Genomic DNA, 16,363 nt, shown 5'->3' with positions numbered 1-16,363 from the left:
CTGCCATGCATTTGCCCGCTCACCTAACCTGTGCAAGTCACCCTGCAGCCTCTTAGCATCCTCCTCACAGCTCACACTGCCACCCAGCTTAGTGTCATCTGCAAACTTGGAGATATTACATTCAATTCCTTCGTCTGAATCATTAATGTATATTGTAAATAGCTGGGGTCCCAGCACTGAACCCTGCGGTACCCCACTAGACACTGCCTGCCATTCTGCAAAGGACCTGTTTATTCCTACTCTTTGCTTCCTGTCTGCCAACCAGTTCTCTATCCATGTCAATACATTACCTCCAATACCATTGTGCTTTAATTTTGCACACCAATCTCTTGTGTGGGACCTTGTCAAAAGCCTTTTGAAAGTCTAAATACATCACATCCACTGGTTCTCCCTTGTCCACTCTACTAGTTACATCCTCAAAAAATTCTAGAAGATTTGTCAACCCTTTCATAAATCCATGCTGAATTGGACCGATCCTGTCACTGCCTTCCAAATGTGCTGCTATTTCATCTTTAATAATTGATTCCAACATTTTCCCCACTACTGATGTCAGGCTAACCGGTCTATAATTACCTGTTTTCTCTCCCTTTTTTAAAAAGTGGGGTTACATTAGCTACCCTCCAATCCATAGGATTGGGAAGGCTGTTGAAAAGGCATATGGGATCCATGGCTTTATTAATAGAGTCCAAAAGCAAGGAAGCTGTTGCCAAATCTTTTATCAATTTTTGATCCAAGATGCTTTCTACTATCTTTGGCATTCTTTATTATCAGGCTAACCCCCTCCTTTACCATTCTGCCTGCCTTTTCGAAATGTTAAGTACCCTGGAACATTCAGTTTCCAACCTCGGTCACCTTGCAACCTCATCTCTAGTGGCGATTAGCTCAAACTCATTTATCTCTATTTGTGCCACTAGTTCATCTATCTTGTTACGAATGCTCTGTGCATTCAGATAAAGAGCTTTTAATTTAATTTTTTTAACCATTATTCCCTGCTTTGACCTTATTCTCTGCTGGACTGCTACCATTAAACTCTCTTCCTTCCTATCTCATTCTGCTTATTTTTACCCAAATTGCTACTCTATTGCATTGACCTTTCTCTCTCTAGATGTCTAAATTTCCCCATACCTGACCCCCCCCCACCCCCATTTTTTAGTTTAAGCCCTACTTATTCGATTTGCTAGGACGCTGGTCCTAGTCCCGGTTTAAGTGGAGCCCACCCCGACGGAACAACTCCCTCTTTTCTCCAGTGCTGGTGCCAGTGCCCCATGAATTAAACCCCTTCCTCACATACCACTCTTTGAGCCACGCATTTAATTCTCTGATCTGTTTGACCCAATGCCAATTTGGCCCTGGCTCCCCTACAATCAACATCCTGAGAGTCACCACTAACCCAAAGCTCAACTGGACCAGCCACATAAATGGCATGACTACTATACCGGGTTAGAGGCTGGATATTCTGCAACAAGTGGCTCACCTCCTAACTCTAAACTTTCCACCATCTTTCAGAGCGCAATAAATGACTGTCTTGCCAGTGACACCCACATCTGAAAAATTAAGATTTAAAAGAAAACTTATTGAATTAATGTTCTGAGCTTTTGCTTAAAATTTACAATTTATGTAGATTTGTAAATATATAACTGCATTTGTTAGATGTTTGACAAGTATTCCCAAAAATCTTTCATGGCTATATATCGAGGAACCAACTAGGGGGGAGGCCATCTTCGCCTGGGTGTTGTGTAATGAGAGAGGATTAATTAGCAATTTCGTTGTGTGAGGCCCCTTAGTGAAGAGTGACCATAATATGGTGGAATTCTACATTAGGATGGAGAATGAAAGTTAATTCAGAGACCATGGTCCAGAACTTAAAGAAGGGTAACTTTGAAGGTATGAGGCGTGAATTGGCTAGGATAGATTGGCGAATGATACTTGAGGGGTTGACTGTGGATGGGCATTGGCAGACATTTAGAGACCGCATGGATGAACTACAACAATTGTACATCCCTGTCTGGCATAAAAATAAAAAAGGGAAGGTGGCTCAACCGTGACTATCAAGGGAAATCAGGGATAGTATTAAAGCCAAGGAAGTGGCAAACAAATTGGCTAGAAATAGCAGTGAACCCGGGGACTGGGAGAAATTTAGAACTCAGCAGAGGAGGACAAAGGGTTTGATTAGGGCAGGGAAAATAGAGTACGAGAGGAAGCTTGCAGGGAACATTAAGACGGACTGCAAAAGCTTCTATAGATATGTAAAAGAAAAAGGTTAGTAAAGACAAACGTAGGTCCCCTGCAGTCAGAATCAGGGGAAGTCATAACAGGGAACAAAGAAATGGCAGACCAATTGAACAAGTACTTTGGTTCAGTATTCACTAAGGAGGACACAAACAACCTTCCGGATATAAAAGGGGTCAGAGGGTCTAGTAAGAAGGAGGAACTGTGGGAAATCCTTTATTAGTCGGGAAATTGTGTTGGGGAAATTGATGGGATTGAAGGCCGACTGCATCCCAGAGTACTTAAGGAGATGGCCTTGGAAATAGCGGATGCATTGACAGTCATTTTCCAACATTCCATCGACTCTGGATCAGTTCCTATGGAATGGAGGGTAGCCAATGTAACCCCGCTTTTTAAAAAAGGAGGGAGAGAGAAAACAGGGAATTATACACCGGTCAGTCTGACATCGGTAGTGGGTAAAATGATGGAATCAATTATTAAGGATGTCATAGCAGCGCATTTGGAAAGAGGTGACATGATAGGTCCAAGTCAGCATCGATTTGTGAAAGGAAATCATGCTTGGCAAATCTTCTGGAATTTTTTGAGGATGTTTCCAGTAAAGTGGACAAGGGAGAACCAGTTGATGTGGTGTATTTGGACTTTCAGAAGGCTTTCGACAAGGTCCCACAAAAGAGATTAATGTGTAAAGTTAAAGCACGTGGGATTGGAGGTAGTGTGCTGATATGGATTGAGAACTGGTTGGCAGACAGGAAGCAAAGAGTAGGAGTAAATGGGTACTTTTCAGAATGGTAGGCAGTGACTAGTGGGGTACCGCAAGGTTCTGTGCTGGGGCCCCAGCTGTTTACATTGTACATTAACGATTTAGACGAGGGGATTAAATGTAGTATCTCCAAATCTGCGGATGACACTAAGTTGGGTGGCAGTGTGAGCTGCGAGGAGGATGCTATGAGGCTGCAGAGTGACTTGGATAGGTTTGGTGAGTGGGCAAATGCATGGCAGATCTAATATAATGTGAATAAATGTGAGGTTATCCACTTTGGTGGTAAAAACAGAGACAGATTATTATCTGAATGGTGACAGATTAGCAAAAGAGGAGGTGCAACGAGACCTGAGTGTCATGGTACATCAGTCATTGAAGGTTGGCATGCAGATACAGCAGGCGGTTAAGAAAGTAAATGGCATGTTGGCCTTCACAGCGAGGGGATTTGAGTACAGGGGCAGGGAGGTGTTAGTACAGTTGTACAGGGCCTTGGTGAGGCTACACCTGGAGTATTGTGTACAGTTTTGGTCTCCTAACTTGAGGAAGGACATTCTTGCTATTGAGGGAGTGCAGCGAAGGTTTACCAGACTGATTCCCGGGATGGCGGACTGACCTATCAAGAAAGACTGGATCAACTGGGTTTGTATTCACAGGAGTTCAGAAGAATGAGAGGGGATCTCATAGAAACGTTTAAAATTCTGACGGGTTTAGACAGGTTAGATGCAGGAAGAATGTTCCCAATGCTGGGGAAGTCCAGAACCAGGGGTAACAGTCTAAGGATAGAGGGTAAGCCATTTAGGACCGAGATGAGGAGAAACTTCTTCACCCAGAGAGTGGTGAACCTGTGGAATTTACCACACAAAGTTGTTGAGGCCAATTCACTAACTATATTCAAAAAGGAGTTCGATGTAGACCTTACTATGAGGGGGATCAAGGGGTATGGCGAGAAAGCAGGAATGGGGTACTGAAGTTGCATCTTCAGCCATGAACTCATTGAATGGCGGTGCAGGCTCGAAGGACCGAATGGCCTACTCCTGCACCTATTTTCTATGTTTCTAAATATGTTTTATGTTCTTAATTTTGGAACAACTCAAATAACAAGTTTATTTGAATCAGCAATTCTGAACTAGTTCTAATAGATCATCAAACCTGTTCTGTTGTCATCATGATTCTATAGCCATACTATGGAAAATGTTTTATTTAATCTTTATGGTCTGGATGTGAATTTTGGATCAGTATCCTTTCGCTTTACCCCTTCTATCAATTTATATATTTTGTATTAATTTATAATCATATTTGTCATCTTATTTATCATTTACTGTTGCCTACGTAATTGCACAGTCTCTAGGTATCTGGAACAAAGTAACTTATTAAAGCTTTGAGGACTCCTATCTAAAGATGAAGTAACCTGTAATTGCATTGCAGATGGCTTTCGTAAAGTACTGAATGTTGATGCAGGTATAGTTAAACAAGAACGTGATGGGCCTGTAGAATTTCAACATCCTTATTTCAAGCAAGGGCAAGATGAGTTACTGGAAAATATAAAGCGAAAGGTGAGTTCCATCACTTTCAATGTACTGCGGAAAAAATTGCTATTACTCTTTTTTAGTTATTACCCTTGTCCTTTTTTGTTATGTTTTGTTGACTGTATATTGTTCTTCGGTTTGTGTTCCTTTCAAGAGCTTGTGAAATTGAACAATTTAAGTAACAAGCAGTTGGCAGTGGGAGGGTAAGGGTGGAAATAGAAAATAGCGATAGCTGAGGCTAAAGGGATATGTTCACGCCCCTCTGACTTTAAGTGAATATTGGAGCTGTGCCAGGGGAGTAATGAGGGCAGTAGATAGTGATTTGCTTGTTGGGAATGTGGAAGTTGAAGGCAGAGGCTTGGGAACAGTTCAGCAGCAACAGAGGTACTGTCAGTAGAGGGCCAAAGGCGAGGAAGTTGGAAACTGAATGAGAGTTTTTCCAATGGCGGAAGCAGAGAAAATTTGAGGAGGTTAGGGGTGCTGGGTGACGAGGCAGATGAGGAAGTGGTCATAGATTGCCTTGTCAACAATTGCGATATCAAGGTCTTCAATATAGGTTTTTGACAAAGAATGCATGTGGCTGATTTTGCACCTCCAGGTTACTCAATCATGGGTTGATGTAGGTCAGGGCCACCATCCCTGCATCAGTGTTGTGGAGTTGTGCTGCATTCTTTAAAGCCTACCTACCATTTCTTTATATACTTAAAGCAGGTAAACAAAAACTTGCATCTTTTTAAGCTATTTTCCCATGAATCTGCAGTTTGGATTTGCACATCAAGCTTTGATCAAGGTACTGAAACTTTAGCATTTTATTCTAGCCCAGTTTTTATATATTTATGTATGTATTTGTAACCCTTTTCCTTTTAATCTATCTGTTGCAGTCTTCTTCCTCGCTTCTATAATCTACAGGCACCACCACTTACAGCTTTTTCTTGCTACCTCACCTATTTTAACTTTGCTCCTGCACCTAAGTTTTATTTTAAGAAACACGAGAATTAGGAGCAGGAGTAGGCCATCTAGCCCCTCGAGCCTGCTCCACCATTCAATAAGATCATGGCTGATCTTTGACCTCAACTCCACTTTCCCGCCCGATCCCCATAGTCCTTAATTCCTCTAGAGTCCAAAAATCTATCCCGGTCTTAAATATACTCAATGACTGAGCATCGACAGTCCTTTGCGGCAGGGAATTCCAAAGATTCTGATTGAAGAAATTTCTCCTCATATCAGTCCTAAATGGCCAACCACCTATCCTGAGACTCTGTCCCCTAGTTCTAGACTCTCCAACCAGGGGAAACAGCCTCTCAGCAGCTACACTGTCAAGCCCCCTCAGAATATTGTATGTTTCAATGAGATCACCTCTCATTCTTCTAAACTCCAGAGAGTATAAGCCATTCAATTCAATTTCTGTTCATAGGGCAACCCTCTCATCCCAGGAATTAATCTAGTGAACCTTCGTTGCAGCCCCTTTAAAGCAAGGCAAGTATATCCTTCCTTGGGTACGGAGACCAAAATTGTATACAGTACTCCAGGTGTGGTCTTGTCAAAGCCCTGTACAAATGCAGCAAGACTTCCTTACTCTTGTACTCCAACCCCCCTTGCATTAAAGGCCAACATAGCATTTGCCTTCCTAATTGCTTGCTGTACCTGCATGCTAACTTGTGTTTCGTGTACAAGGGCACCAAATCCCTCTGAACACCAATATTTAATAGTTTTTCACCATTTGAAACATAGTCTGTTTTCTGTTCTTCCTACCAAAGTGAATAACCTCACATTCCCCACATTATACTCCATGTGCCACCTACTTCCCCACTCATCTTAACCTGTCAATGGGGGCAATTTTCGCCACCATTGGGCGCTGGTCTTTTTTTTTGGAGTAATAGGTATTTTGTAAGTTTCCACGAAGTTTGTACGCTGTCGGCTCCGGATTTTTTGGCGGGGTCTGCGTTAAAGATGGATTCCGTACCGTTTTTGGCCATTTATGTAGTGTCCTCAACAACAATTTCTTTTCAGAACGCCGCAGAGTGACCTTAAGTACTGTTCAGAAAAACCCTACCTTAACTTATGGAAATCGGTACTCAGACCCGCTGCAATCCCGGGCCGAATGGCCTACCCACTCCCACCAACTGCAATCCCGGGCTGAAAGGAATGCACAGAGTTTAATCAATTTTTGCACTCATCAATGTGAACGATACAAGTCTTCAATAATAAAGGACTTTTTATTTTGGACACCAGATCTTAACATTTTTCTCCTATGTTGGTATAGAAAGTATTAGAAGGAGATTAAACCTTCTCTCCTCTGGATCAAAAGTGTGCTTAATCCCGACCTCAGAAATGTTTCCACTTCTCACACCAGCCATCCTATCCACTTTCTCAGTGAAATAATTTTATTTGGTGGCCATTTGTATCTCCTATAGAAACATAGAAAATAGGTGCAGGAGTAGACCATTCGGCCCTTCGAGTTCACACCTCCATTCAATAAGATCATGGCTAATCATTCACCTCAGTACCCTTTCCTGCTTTCTCTCCATACCCCTTGATCCCTTAAGCCATAAGGGCCATATCTAACTCTCTCTTGAATATATCCAATGAACTGGCATCAACAACTCTCTGCGGTAGAGAATTCCACAGGTTACCAACTCTGACTGAAGAAGCTTCTCCTCATCTCAGTCCTAAATGGCTTACCCCTTATCCTTAGACAGTGTCCCCTGGTTCTGGACTTCCCCAACATCGGGAACATTCTCCCTACATCTAACCTGTCCCGTCAGAATTTTAGATGTTTCTATGAGATCCCCTCTCATCCTTGTAAACTCCAGTGAATACAGGCCCAGTCGATCCAGTCACTCCTCATAATGTCAGTCCTGCCATCCCGGGAATCAGTCTGGTGAACCTTCACTGCACTCCCTTAATAGCAAGAACGTCCTTCCTCTGATTAGAAGACTAAAACTGAACACAATATTCCAAGTGAGGCCTCACCAAGGCCCTGTACAACTGCAGTAAGACCTCCCTGCTCCTATACTCAAATCCCCTCGCTGTGAAGACCAACATACCATTTGCCGCCTTCACTGCCTGCTGTACCTGCATGCCAGCTTTCAATGACTGATGTACCATGACACCCAGGTCTCGTTGCACCTCCCCTTTTCCTAATCTGCCGCCATTCAGATAATATTCTGCCTTTGTGTTTTTGCCACCAAAGTGGATAACCTCACATTTGTCCACATTATACTGCATCTGCCATGCATTTGCTCACTCACCTAACCAGTCCAAGTCACCCTGTAGCCTTTTAAAATCCTCCTCACAGCTCACACCGCTACCCAGCTTTGTGTAATCTGCAAATTTGGAGATATTACACACAATTCCTTCATCCAAATCATTGATGTATATTGTAAAGAGCTGGGATCCCAGCACTGAGCCCTGCGGCACCCCACTAGTCACTGCCTGCCATTCTGAAAAGGACCCGTTAATCCCGACTCTCTGCTTACTGTCTTCCAACCAGTTCTCTATCCACATCAGTACATTACCATCAATACCATGTGCTTTAATTTTGCACACCAATCTCTTGAGTGGGACCTTGTCAAAAGCCTTTTGAAAGTCCAAATACACCACATCCACTGATTCTCCCTTGTCCACTCTACTAGTTATATCCTCAAAAGAATTCTAGAAAACATAGAAACATAGAAAATAGGTGCAGGAGCAGGCCATTCAGCCCTTCTAGCCTGCACCGCCATTCAATGAGTTCATGGCTGAACATGAAACTTCAGTACCCCCTTCCTGCTTTCTCGCCATAACCCTTGATCCCCCGCGTAGTAAGGACTTCATCTAACTCCCTTTTGAATATATTTAGTGAATTGGCCTCAACTACTTTCTGTGGTAGAGAATTCCACAGGTTCACCACTCTCTGGGTGAAGAAGTTTCTCCTCATCTCGGTCCTAAATGGCTTACCCCTTATCCTCAGACTGTGACCCCTGGTTCTGGACTTCCCCAACATTGGGAACATTCTTTCTGCATCTAACCTGTCTAAACCCGTCAGAATTTTAAACGTTTCTATGAGGTCCCCTCTCATTCTTCTGAACTCCAGTGAATACAAGCCCAGTTGATCCAATCTTTCTTGATAGGTCAGTCCCGCCATCCCGGGAATCAGTCTGGTGAACCTTCGCTGCACTCCCTCAATAGCAAGAATGTCCTTCCTCAAGTTAGGAGACCAAAACTGTACACAATACTCCAGGTGTGGCCTCACCAAGGCCCTGTACAACTGTAGCAACACCTCCCTGCCCCTGTATTCAAATCCTCTCGCTATGAAGGCCAACATGCCATTTGCTTTCTTAACCGCCTGCTGTACCTGCATGCTAACCTTCAATGACTGATGTACCATGACACCCAGGTCTCGTTGCACCTTCCCTTTTCCTAATCTGTCACCATTCAGATAATAGTCTGTCTCTCTGTTTTTACCACCAAAGTGGATAACCTCACATTTATCCACATTATACTTCATCTGCCATGCATTTGCCCACTCACCTAACCTATCCAAGTCACTCTGCAGCCTAATAGCATCCTCCTCGCAGCTCACACTGCCACCCAACTTAGTATCATCCGCAAATTTGGAGATACTGCATTTAATCCCCTCGTCTAAATCATTAATGTACAATGTAAACAGCTGGGGCCCCAGCACAGAACCTTGCGGCACTCCACTAGTCACTGCCTGCCATTCTGAAAAGTACCCGTTTACTCCGACTCTTTGCTTCCTGTCTGACAACCAGTTCTCAATCCACGTCAGCACACTACCCCCAATCCCATGTGCTTTAACTTTGCACATTAATCTCTTGTGTGGGACCTTGTCGAAAGCCTTCTGAAAGTCCAAATATACCACATCAACTGGTTCTCCTTTGTCCACTTTACTGGAAACATCCTCAAAAAATTCCAGAAGATTTGTCAAGCATGATTTCCCTTTCACAAATCCATGCTGACTTGGACCTATCATGTCACCATTTTCCAGATGCACTGCTATGACATCCTTAATAATTGATTCCATCATTTTACCCACTACTGAGGTCAGGCTGACCGGTCTATAATTCCCTGTTTTCTCTCTCCCTCCTTTTTTAAAAAGTGGGGTTACATTGGCTACCCTCCACTCCATAGGAACTGATCCAGAAGATTTGTCAAGCATGATTTTCCTTTCATAAATCCATGCTGACTTGGACTAATTCTGTCATTGCTTTCCAAATGCACTGCTATTTCATCTTTTATAATTGATTCCAACATTTTCCCCACTACTGATGTCAGGTTAACTGGTTATAATTACCCGTTTTCTCTATCCGTCCCTTTTTAAAAAGTGGTGTTACATTCGTTACCCTCCAGACCATAGGAACTGATCCAGAGTCGACAGACTGTTGGGAAATGATCACCAATGCATCAACTATTTCCAGGGCCACTTCTTAAGTACTCTGGGGTGCAGACTATCAGGTCCCGGGGATTTATCAGCCTTCAATCCTATCAATTTCCCGAACACAATTTCCCACCTAATAACGATTTCCTTCAGTTCCTCCTTCTCACTAGACTCTCTGTCCCCTAGTATTTCTGGAAGGTTATTTGTATCTTCCTTCGTGAAGACAGAACCAAAGTATTTGTTCAACTGGTCTGTCATTTGTTTGTTCCCCATTATAAATTCACCTGAATCTGACTGCCAAGGACCTACGTTTGTCTTCACTAATTTTTTTCTATTCACATATCTATAGAAGCTTTTGCAGTTAGTTTTTATGTTCCCAGCAAGCTTCCTCTCATACTCTATTTTCCCCCTCCTAATTAAACACTTTGTCCTCCTCTGCTGGATTCTAAATTTCTCCCAGTCATCAGGTTTGCTGCTTTTTCTGGCCAATTTATATGCCTCTTCCTTGGATTTAACACTATCCTTAATTTCCCTTGTTAGCCATGGTTGAGCTACCTTCCCCATTTTATTTTTACTCCAGATAGGGATGTACAATTGTTGAAGTTCATCCATGTGATCTTTAAATGTTTGCTATTGCCTATCCACCGTCAACCCTTTAAGTATCATTTGCCAGTCTATTCTAGCCATTTCATGTCTCATACCATCAAAGTTACCTTTCCTCAAGTTCAGGACCCTAGTCTCTGAATTAACTGTGTCACTCTCCATCTTAATAAAGAATTCTACTATATTATGGTCACTCTTTCCCAAGGGGCCTCGCACAACAAGATTGCTAATTAGTCTTTTCTCATTACATATCACCCAGTCTAAGATGGCCAGCCCTCTAGTTGGTTCCTCGACATGTTGGTCTAGAAGACCATCCCTAATACACTCCAGGAAATCCTTCTCCACCATATTGCTACCAGTTTGGTTAGCCCAATCTGTATGTAGATTAAAGTTGCCCATGAAAACTGCTGTACCTTTATTGCACGCATCCCTAATTTCTTGTTTAATGCTGTCCCCAACCTCTCTAGTACTGTTTGGTGGTCTGTACACAACTCCCACTAGCGTTTTCTGCCCTTTCGTATTCCGCAGCTCTACAGATTCCACATCATCCAAGCTAATGTCCTTCCTTACTATTGCGTTAATTTCCTCTTTAACCAGCAACGCTATCCCACCTCCTATTTCTTTGTCTATCCTTCCTGAATGTTGAATACTCCTGAATGTTGAATATTGTATGTTGAGTTCCCAGCCTTGGTTACCCTGGAGCCATGTCTCCGTGATGCCAATTATATCATATTCGTTAGTAGCTGCCTGCGTAGTTAATTCGTCCACCTTATTACGAATGCTCCTCGCGTTGAGGCATAGAGCCTTCAGGCTTGTCTTTTTAACACACTTTGAACCTTTAGGATTTTGCTGTAATGTGGCCCTTTTTGATTTTTGCCTTGGGTTTCTCTGCCCTCTACTTTTACTTTTCTTCTTTCTATCTTTTGCTTCTGCCCCATTCTACTTCCCTCTGTCTCCCTGCATAAGTTCCCATCCCCCTGCCATATTAGTTTAACCCCTCCCCAACAGCACTAGCAAACACTCCCCCTAGGACATTGGTTCTGGTCCTGCCCAGGTGCAGACTGTCCGGTTTGTACTGGTCCCACCTCCCCCAGAACCGGTTCCCATGTCCCAGGAATTTGATTCCCTCCTTTTGGCACCACTCCTCAATCCACGTATCCATCTGAGCTATCCTGCGATTCCTACTCTGACTAGCACATGGCACTGGTAGCAACCCTGAGATTACTTCCTTTTGAGATCCTACTTTTTAATTTAACTCCTCGCTCCCTAAATTCAGCTTGTCGGACCTAATCCCGTTTTTTACCTATATGCACCCCTCCAAAATGTCCTGCAGTCACTCCGAGACATCGGGCACGGGTAAAAAAATGTTGTATGGGCAGTTTTTTTACTGTGGACTTGTGCCTATTGGGAACTGCTGATGCACAACATGGGCACATGAAACGCAGATCACATTACTGCAGGAGCTTGAAGGACCATCACACAAACTGGGATGCCATCCTGTAGAACAAATTCCAGGAGTCTGTGGATTTGGCCCAACCCTTTCCAGCCTTTTCCAATGATACTAATAAGTGATTATGTTAGCTCAATGGTTATGGTTTTAGGCCAGCAACCTATGTCATTTAGTTCAACATCCAGCATGGCAAGTTGTACCATTGCTAATAGTTTTATAATAGAATGTACCCAATAAAATGAAAACTATGTTAATGACAGAAGTATAGCTAAAATTACATTAATCAAAGACTGTCATCATTAATGTGCCATAAATCACTGTGCGTCCCGTCTCCACAGTGTTGACTCTTTGCATCTGTTAGTGTGAAAACGTAATGTTGTGTTGCTTTATGTTGTTTTAATTCAAAAAATAATGTACAAGATTCTGGTTAGATTTTAAAAATAAGTAGGTTTATTAAACATTTGTACAGTACGATTGTACTTGACTTTTAACTTTAATAACTTTAATAAAAATGTTGTATCAAACTTTTCAATGAAGAAACAAACAAACAAACAGCCATCTCTCCTCCCCCTTAGCGCTGTGCGCCACTCCTGCCCCTGTTGTTGCCTGTATCCCTACCCGTGCCCGATGTTGCAGACTTCTGCTTCCTTTCCTCCTCACCCCCCCCCCCCCCCCCCCCCCCCCGCCGACTCCAAGGTTTTTTCTGTTTTCTTTCCGATGGTGCATTTGTTGTTGGTGACAGGACAGACCTAGCAGACGTCATTGTGGAAGGCCCGGGTTCCTTTTCAGACTCTTCTTCAGCCTATGGATCAACCCCTGACTTTGGTCTGGGGGTGAGAATGTTACTGGCAGCGATGACAGCTGGGTGTGCCCCCTTATTTGCTGCTACTACCTCTGACATACCCTCCCTCATCTGCACTGACAGTGTTGCTACCTCTAATGACAGTCCTGCAATTTCTCCCCTCACCCATTCTCCAGCCAGTGTTACTACTTCAAGTGCCAGTCCCGCTAATTCTACCCTCACCCCACCCATGGTTTCCAAGAGCGATCTTGTTAGCTGGATGCTGTCCCCACTCATCCCCACGAGCTGTCCTATGTTCCCTGCATCCTGTATTTCAGGTTCAGCTCTCTCCCAACCTCCTCCTCCTGCTGTCTCTCAGGTGTGGCTTGCTGCAACACACTGGAACCCGCAGCCTCAAATGGTACACTTTGAAATGTCACGTCGGTTGAATCATTCAGGAAAGGACTTGGAATCCTCGAGGTGTTCGAATTCCTGTGTAACCATCTCAGTATTGGGGTCTTCCTGCTGCCCTTCATTCTCTTAATCCAGATGAACAATATCTGGACTGACGGCTTCCTGATCATGCTCGTCTTCTACTTCAGATGCATCTTCTGTCTCTTCCTGATGCGTAACATCTGCAAAACATAACCGAGCAGATGTTTGGTTAGCAGCAGGGGAGGAAGCAGAAGCGTAGCTAGCCCACGTAGTACTTAACATTCAGCCAATCCAGGCTGCAATTTGCAAGGGCTTACCCTCTCTTGGTAACCTGGGCCCAGCGTCCACATTGATGGTTGATCTTCTCTTATGAGATTTAATCATATAAGCTATCCTCTGTTCCATGGCTGTTAGTTGCAGCCTACTTGCCGGACCTCCTCCAGTTTTTGACCTTTCTCAGATGATCTGTGACACCATCTTCTGCAAAGATGAAAATAGAACTTTTTTAAGAGAGGGTCCTTCTGCGCACGCGCACACACACACACACACACACAGAGTCACATTTACAAATGTTATTGCAGTGTATAAATATAATAATAATCTAAATAAATTTAAATAAAAATATTACAGCTTGTCCGAGGTCCTGCCACTTTTTGAGCTGTGCGCTGATTCTCGGGGTAATGGACTCTTCTGCAACTTGGTACAGAGGATTTCAGTTTCTTTTGTCCCATTTGCCCATCTCCTCTCAATTATGTCTACTAGGAGCTCAATTTCTTTTGCTAGAAATCTCTTGGCCCTTATAGCTTCCCCTTCTCCTTCTCTGCCCCTTTCTCCTTCTTTGTCCCCTTCCTTTGCATCCATCGTTTGAAAGCTGTAATTTTAATCTCCAAATTCAGCTCTGATACCAATGGGTTCTCACTGTTGATCCAGACCAGGCATACCCGTCACATGTAGAAAGTGATTTTTTTTTTCCCAGCGCATGCGCAGACTTTTCTGCGCACGCTACAAGCTCCTCCCCTAGAATTAAGTTCGGGTAGCGCGGCACCAAATATAATGTTTACTTTGTGAAAGCTACCGATTTTTTTTGTTGCCGCAAACGGGCACCAAAAATCGGGAAGGTGGAAAGTAGGAGCCTATATCCCTTTACAGACTCTGTCCTCCTCACGGCTTACTTTCCCACCTAGCTTTGTATTGTCAGCAAACTTGGATACATTGCAATCAGTCCCTTCATCTAAGTCATCCTTGTGGCACCCCACTTGTAATGGCCTGCCAACCTGAAAATTACCCGTTTATTCATATTCTATGTTTTCTGTCCTTTAGCCAATCTTCTATCCATGCTAATACATTAACCCCATCCCCATGAGCTCTTGTCTTGTGCACCTTATCGAATGCCCTTTGAAAATCCAAATATACTGCATCCAGTGGTTCCCCTTTATCTACCCTGCTAGTTGCATCCTCCAACATAATTTCCCTTTCATATAGCCATGTTGACTCTTCCTAATCATATTTTTTTATAAGTGCCCTGTTACCACTTCCTTAATAATGGATTCTAGCATTTTCTTAATGACTGATGTCGAGCTAGCTGGCTTGCAGTTCTCTGTATTCTCTCTCTCCTTCCTTTCTACACAGTTAATCTATTTTTATTTTTTTACGTGTTTGCAAAATTGCACAACTTTTATAATGAATGTAACATGACTTATTTACCACTAATCTTTTATCAATTTAAAAAAAAAAGCTTGATCAATCCTGCTCCTCTGCCAGACCAGAGCAAAGTGGATGCCTAATGCTGACACAATTCCATGAATGCATGAAACATAGAAAATAGGGCAGGAGTAGGCCATTCGCCCCTTCAAGCCTGCACCACCATTCAATAAGATCATGGCTGATCATTCACCTCCGTACCCCTTTCCTACTTTCTCTCCATACCCCTTGATCCCTTTAGCCATACGGGCTGTATCTAACACCCTCCTGAATATATCCAATGAACGGGCATCAACAACTCTCTGCGGTAGGGAATTCCACAGGTGAACAACTCTGAGTGAAGAAGTTTCTCCTCATCTCGGTCCTAAATGGCTTACCCCTTATCCTTAGACTGTGTCCCCTGGTTCTGGACTTCCCCAACATCAGGAACATTCTTCCTGCATCTAACCTGTCCACTCCCGTCAGTATTTTATATGTTTGTATGAGATCCCCTCAACCTTCTAAACTCCACTGAATACAGGCCCAGTCGATCCAGTCTCTGCTCATATGTCAGTCCTGCCATCCTGGGAATCAGTTTGGTGAACCTTCGCTGCACTCCCTCAATAGCAAGAATGTCCTTCCTCAGATTAGGAGACCAAAACTGAACACAATATTCCAGGTAAGGCCTCACCAAGGCCCTGTACAACTGCAATAAGACCTCCCTGCTCTTATACTCAAATCCCCTAGCTATGAAGGCCAACATACCACTTGCCACCTTCATCCCCTGCTGTACCTGCATGCCAATTTTCAATGACTGATGTACCATGACACCCAGGTCTCGTTGCAGCTCCCCTTTTCCTAATCTGCTGCCATTCAGATAATATTCTGCCTTCGTATTTTTGCCCCCAAAGTGGATAACCTCTCATTTATCCACATTATACTGCACCTGCCAAGCATTTTCCCACTCACCTAACGTGTCCAAGTCACCCTGCAGCCTCTTCGCGTCCTCCTCACACCGCCACCCAACTTAGTGTCATCTGCGAACTTAGAGATATTACACTCAATTCCTTCATCTAAATCATTAATGTTTATTGTAAATAGCTGGGATCCCAGCACTGAGCCCTGCGGCACCCCACTAGTCACTGCCTGCCATTCTGAAAAGGACCCGTTTATCCTGACTCTCTGCTTCCTGTCTTCCAACCAGTTCTCTATCCATGTCAGTACATTACCCCCAATACCATGTGCTTTAATTTTGCACACCAACCTCTTGTGAGGGACCTTGTCAAAGGCCTTTTGAAAGTACAAATGCACCACATCCACTGGTTCTCCCTTGTCCACTCTACTAGTTACATCCTCAAAAAATTCCAGAAGATTTGTCAAGCATGATTTCCCTTTCATAAATCCATGCTGACTTGGACCGATCTTGTCACTACTTTCCAAATGCGCTGCTATTTCATCTTTAATAATTGATTCCAACATTTTCCCCACTACTGATGTCAGGCTAACCGGTCTATAATTC

At 43.4% G+C, this 16,363-nt stretch overlaps 1 protein-coding gene across 1 annotated transcript in view; it reads left to right on the top strand.

Annotated features, from left to right (window-relative positions):
* Positions 1 to 16,363, top strand: part of hsf2 (heat shock transcription factor 2) — a 54,176-nt gene that overhangs the window by 6,187 nt on the left and 31,626 nt on the right. Inside the window, exon 3 of the mRNA XM_070885298.1 lies at positions 4,415 to 4,542. Coding sequence (XP_070741399.1) covers positions 4,415 to 4,542 — 128 coding nt within the window. The remainder of the gene's footprint in view (positions 1 to 4,414; positions 4,543 to 16,363) is intronic.

This window comes from Pristiophorus japonicus, chromosome 7 (assembly GCF_044704955.1).
Source record: "Pristiophorus japonicus isolate sPriJap1 chromosome 7, sPriJap1.hap1, whole genome shotgun sequence".
In the NCBI taxonomy this organism is placed as follows: domain Eukaryota; kingdom Metazoa; phylum Chordata; class Chondrichthyes; family Pristiophoridae; genus Pristiophorus; species Pristiophorus japonicus.
The sequence above is the reverse complement of the archived record's forward strand: the minus strand, read 5'-3'. Positions and strand labels throughout refer to the sequence as shown.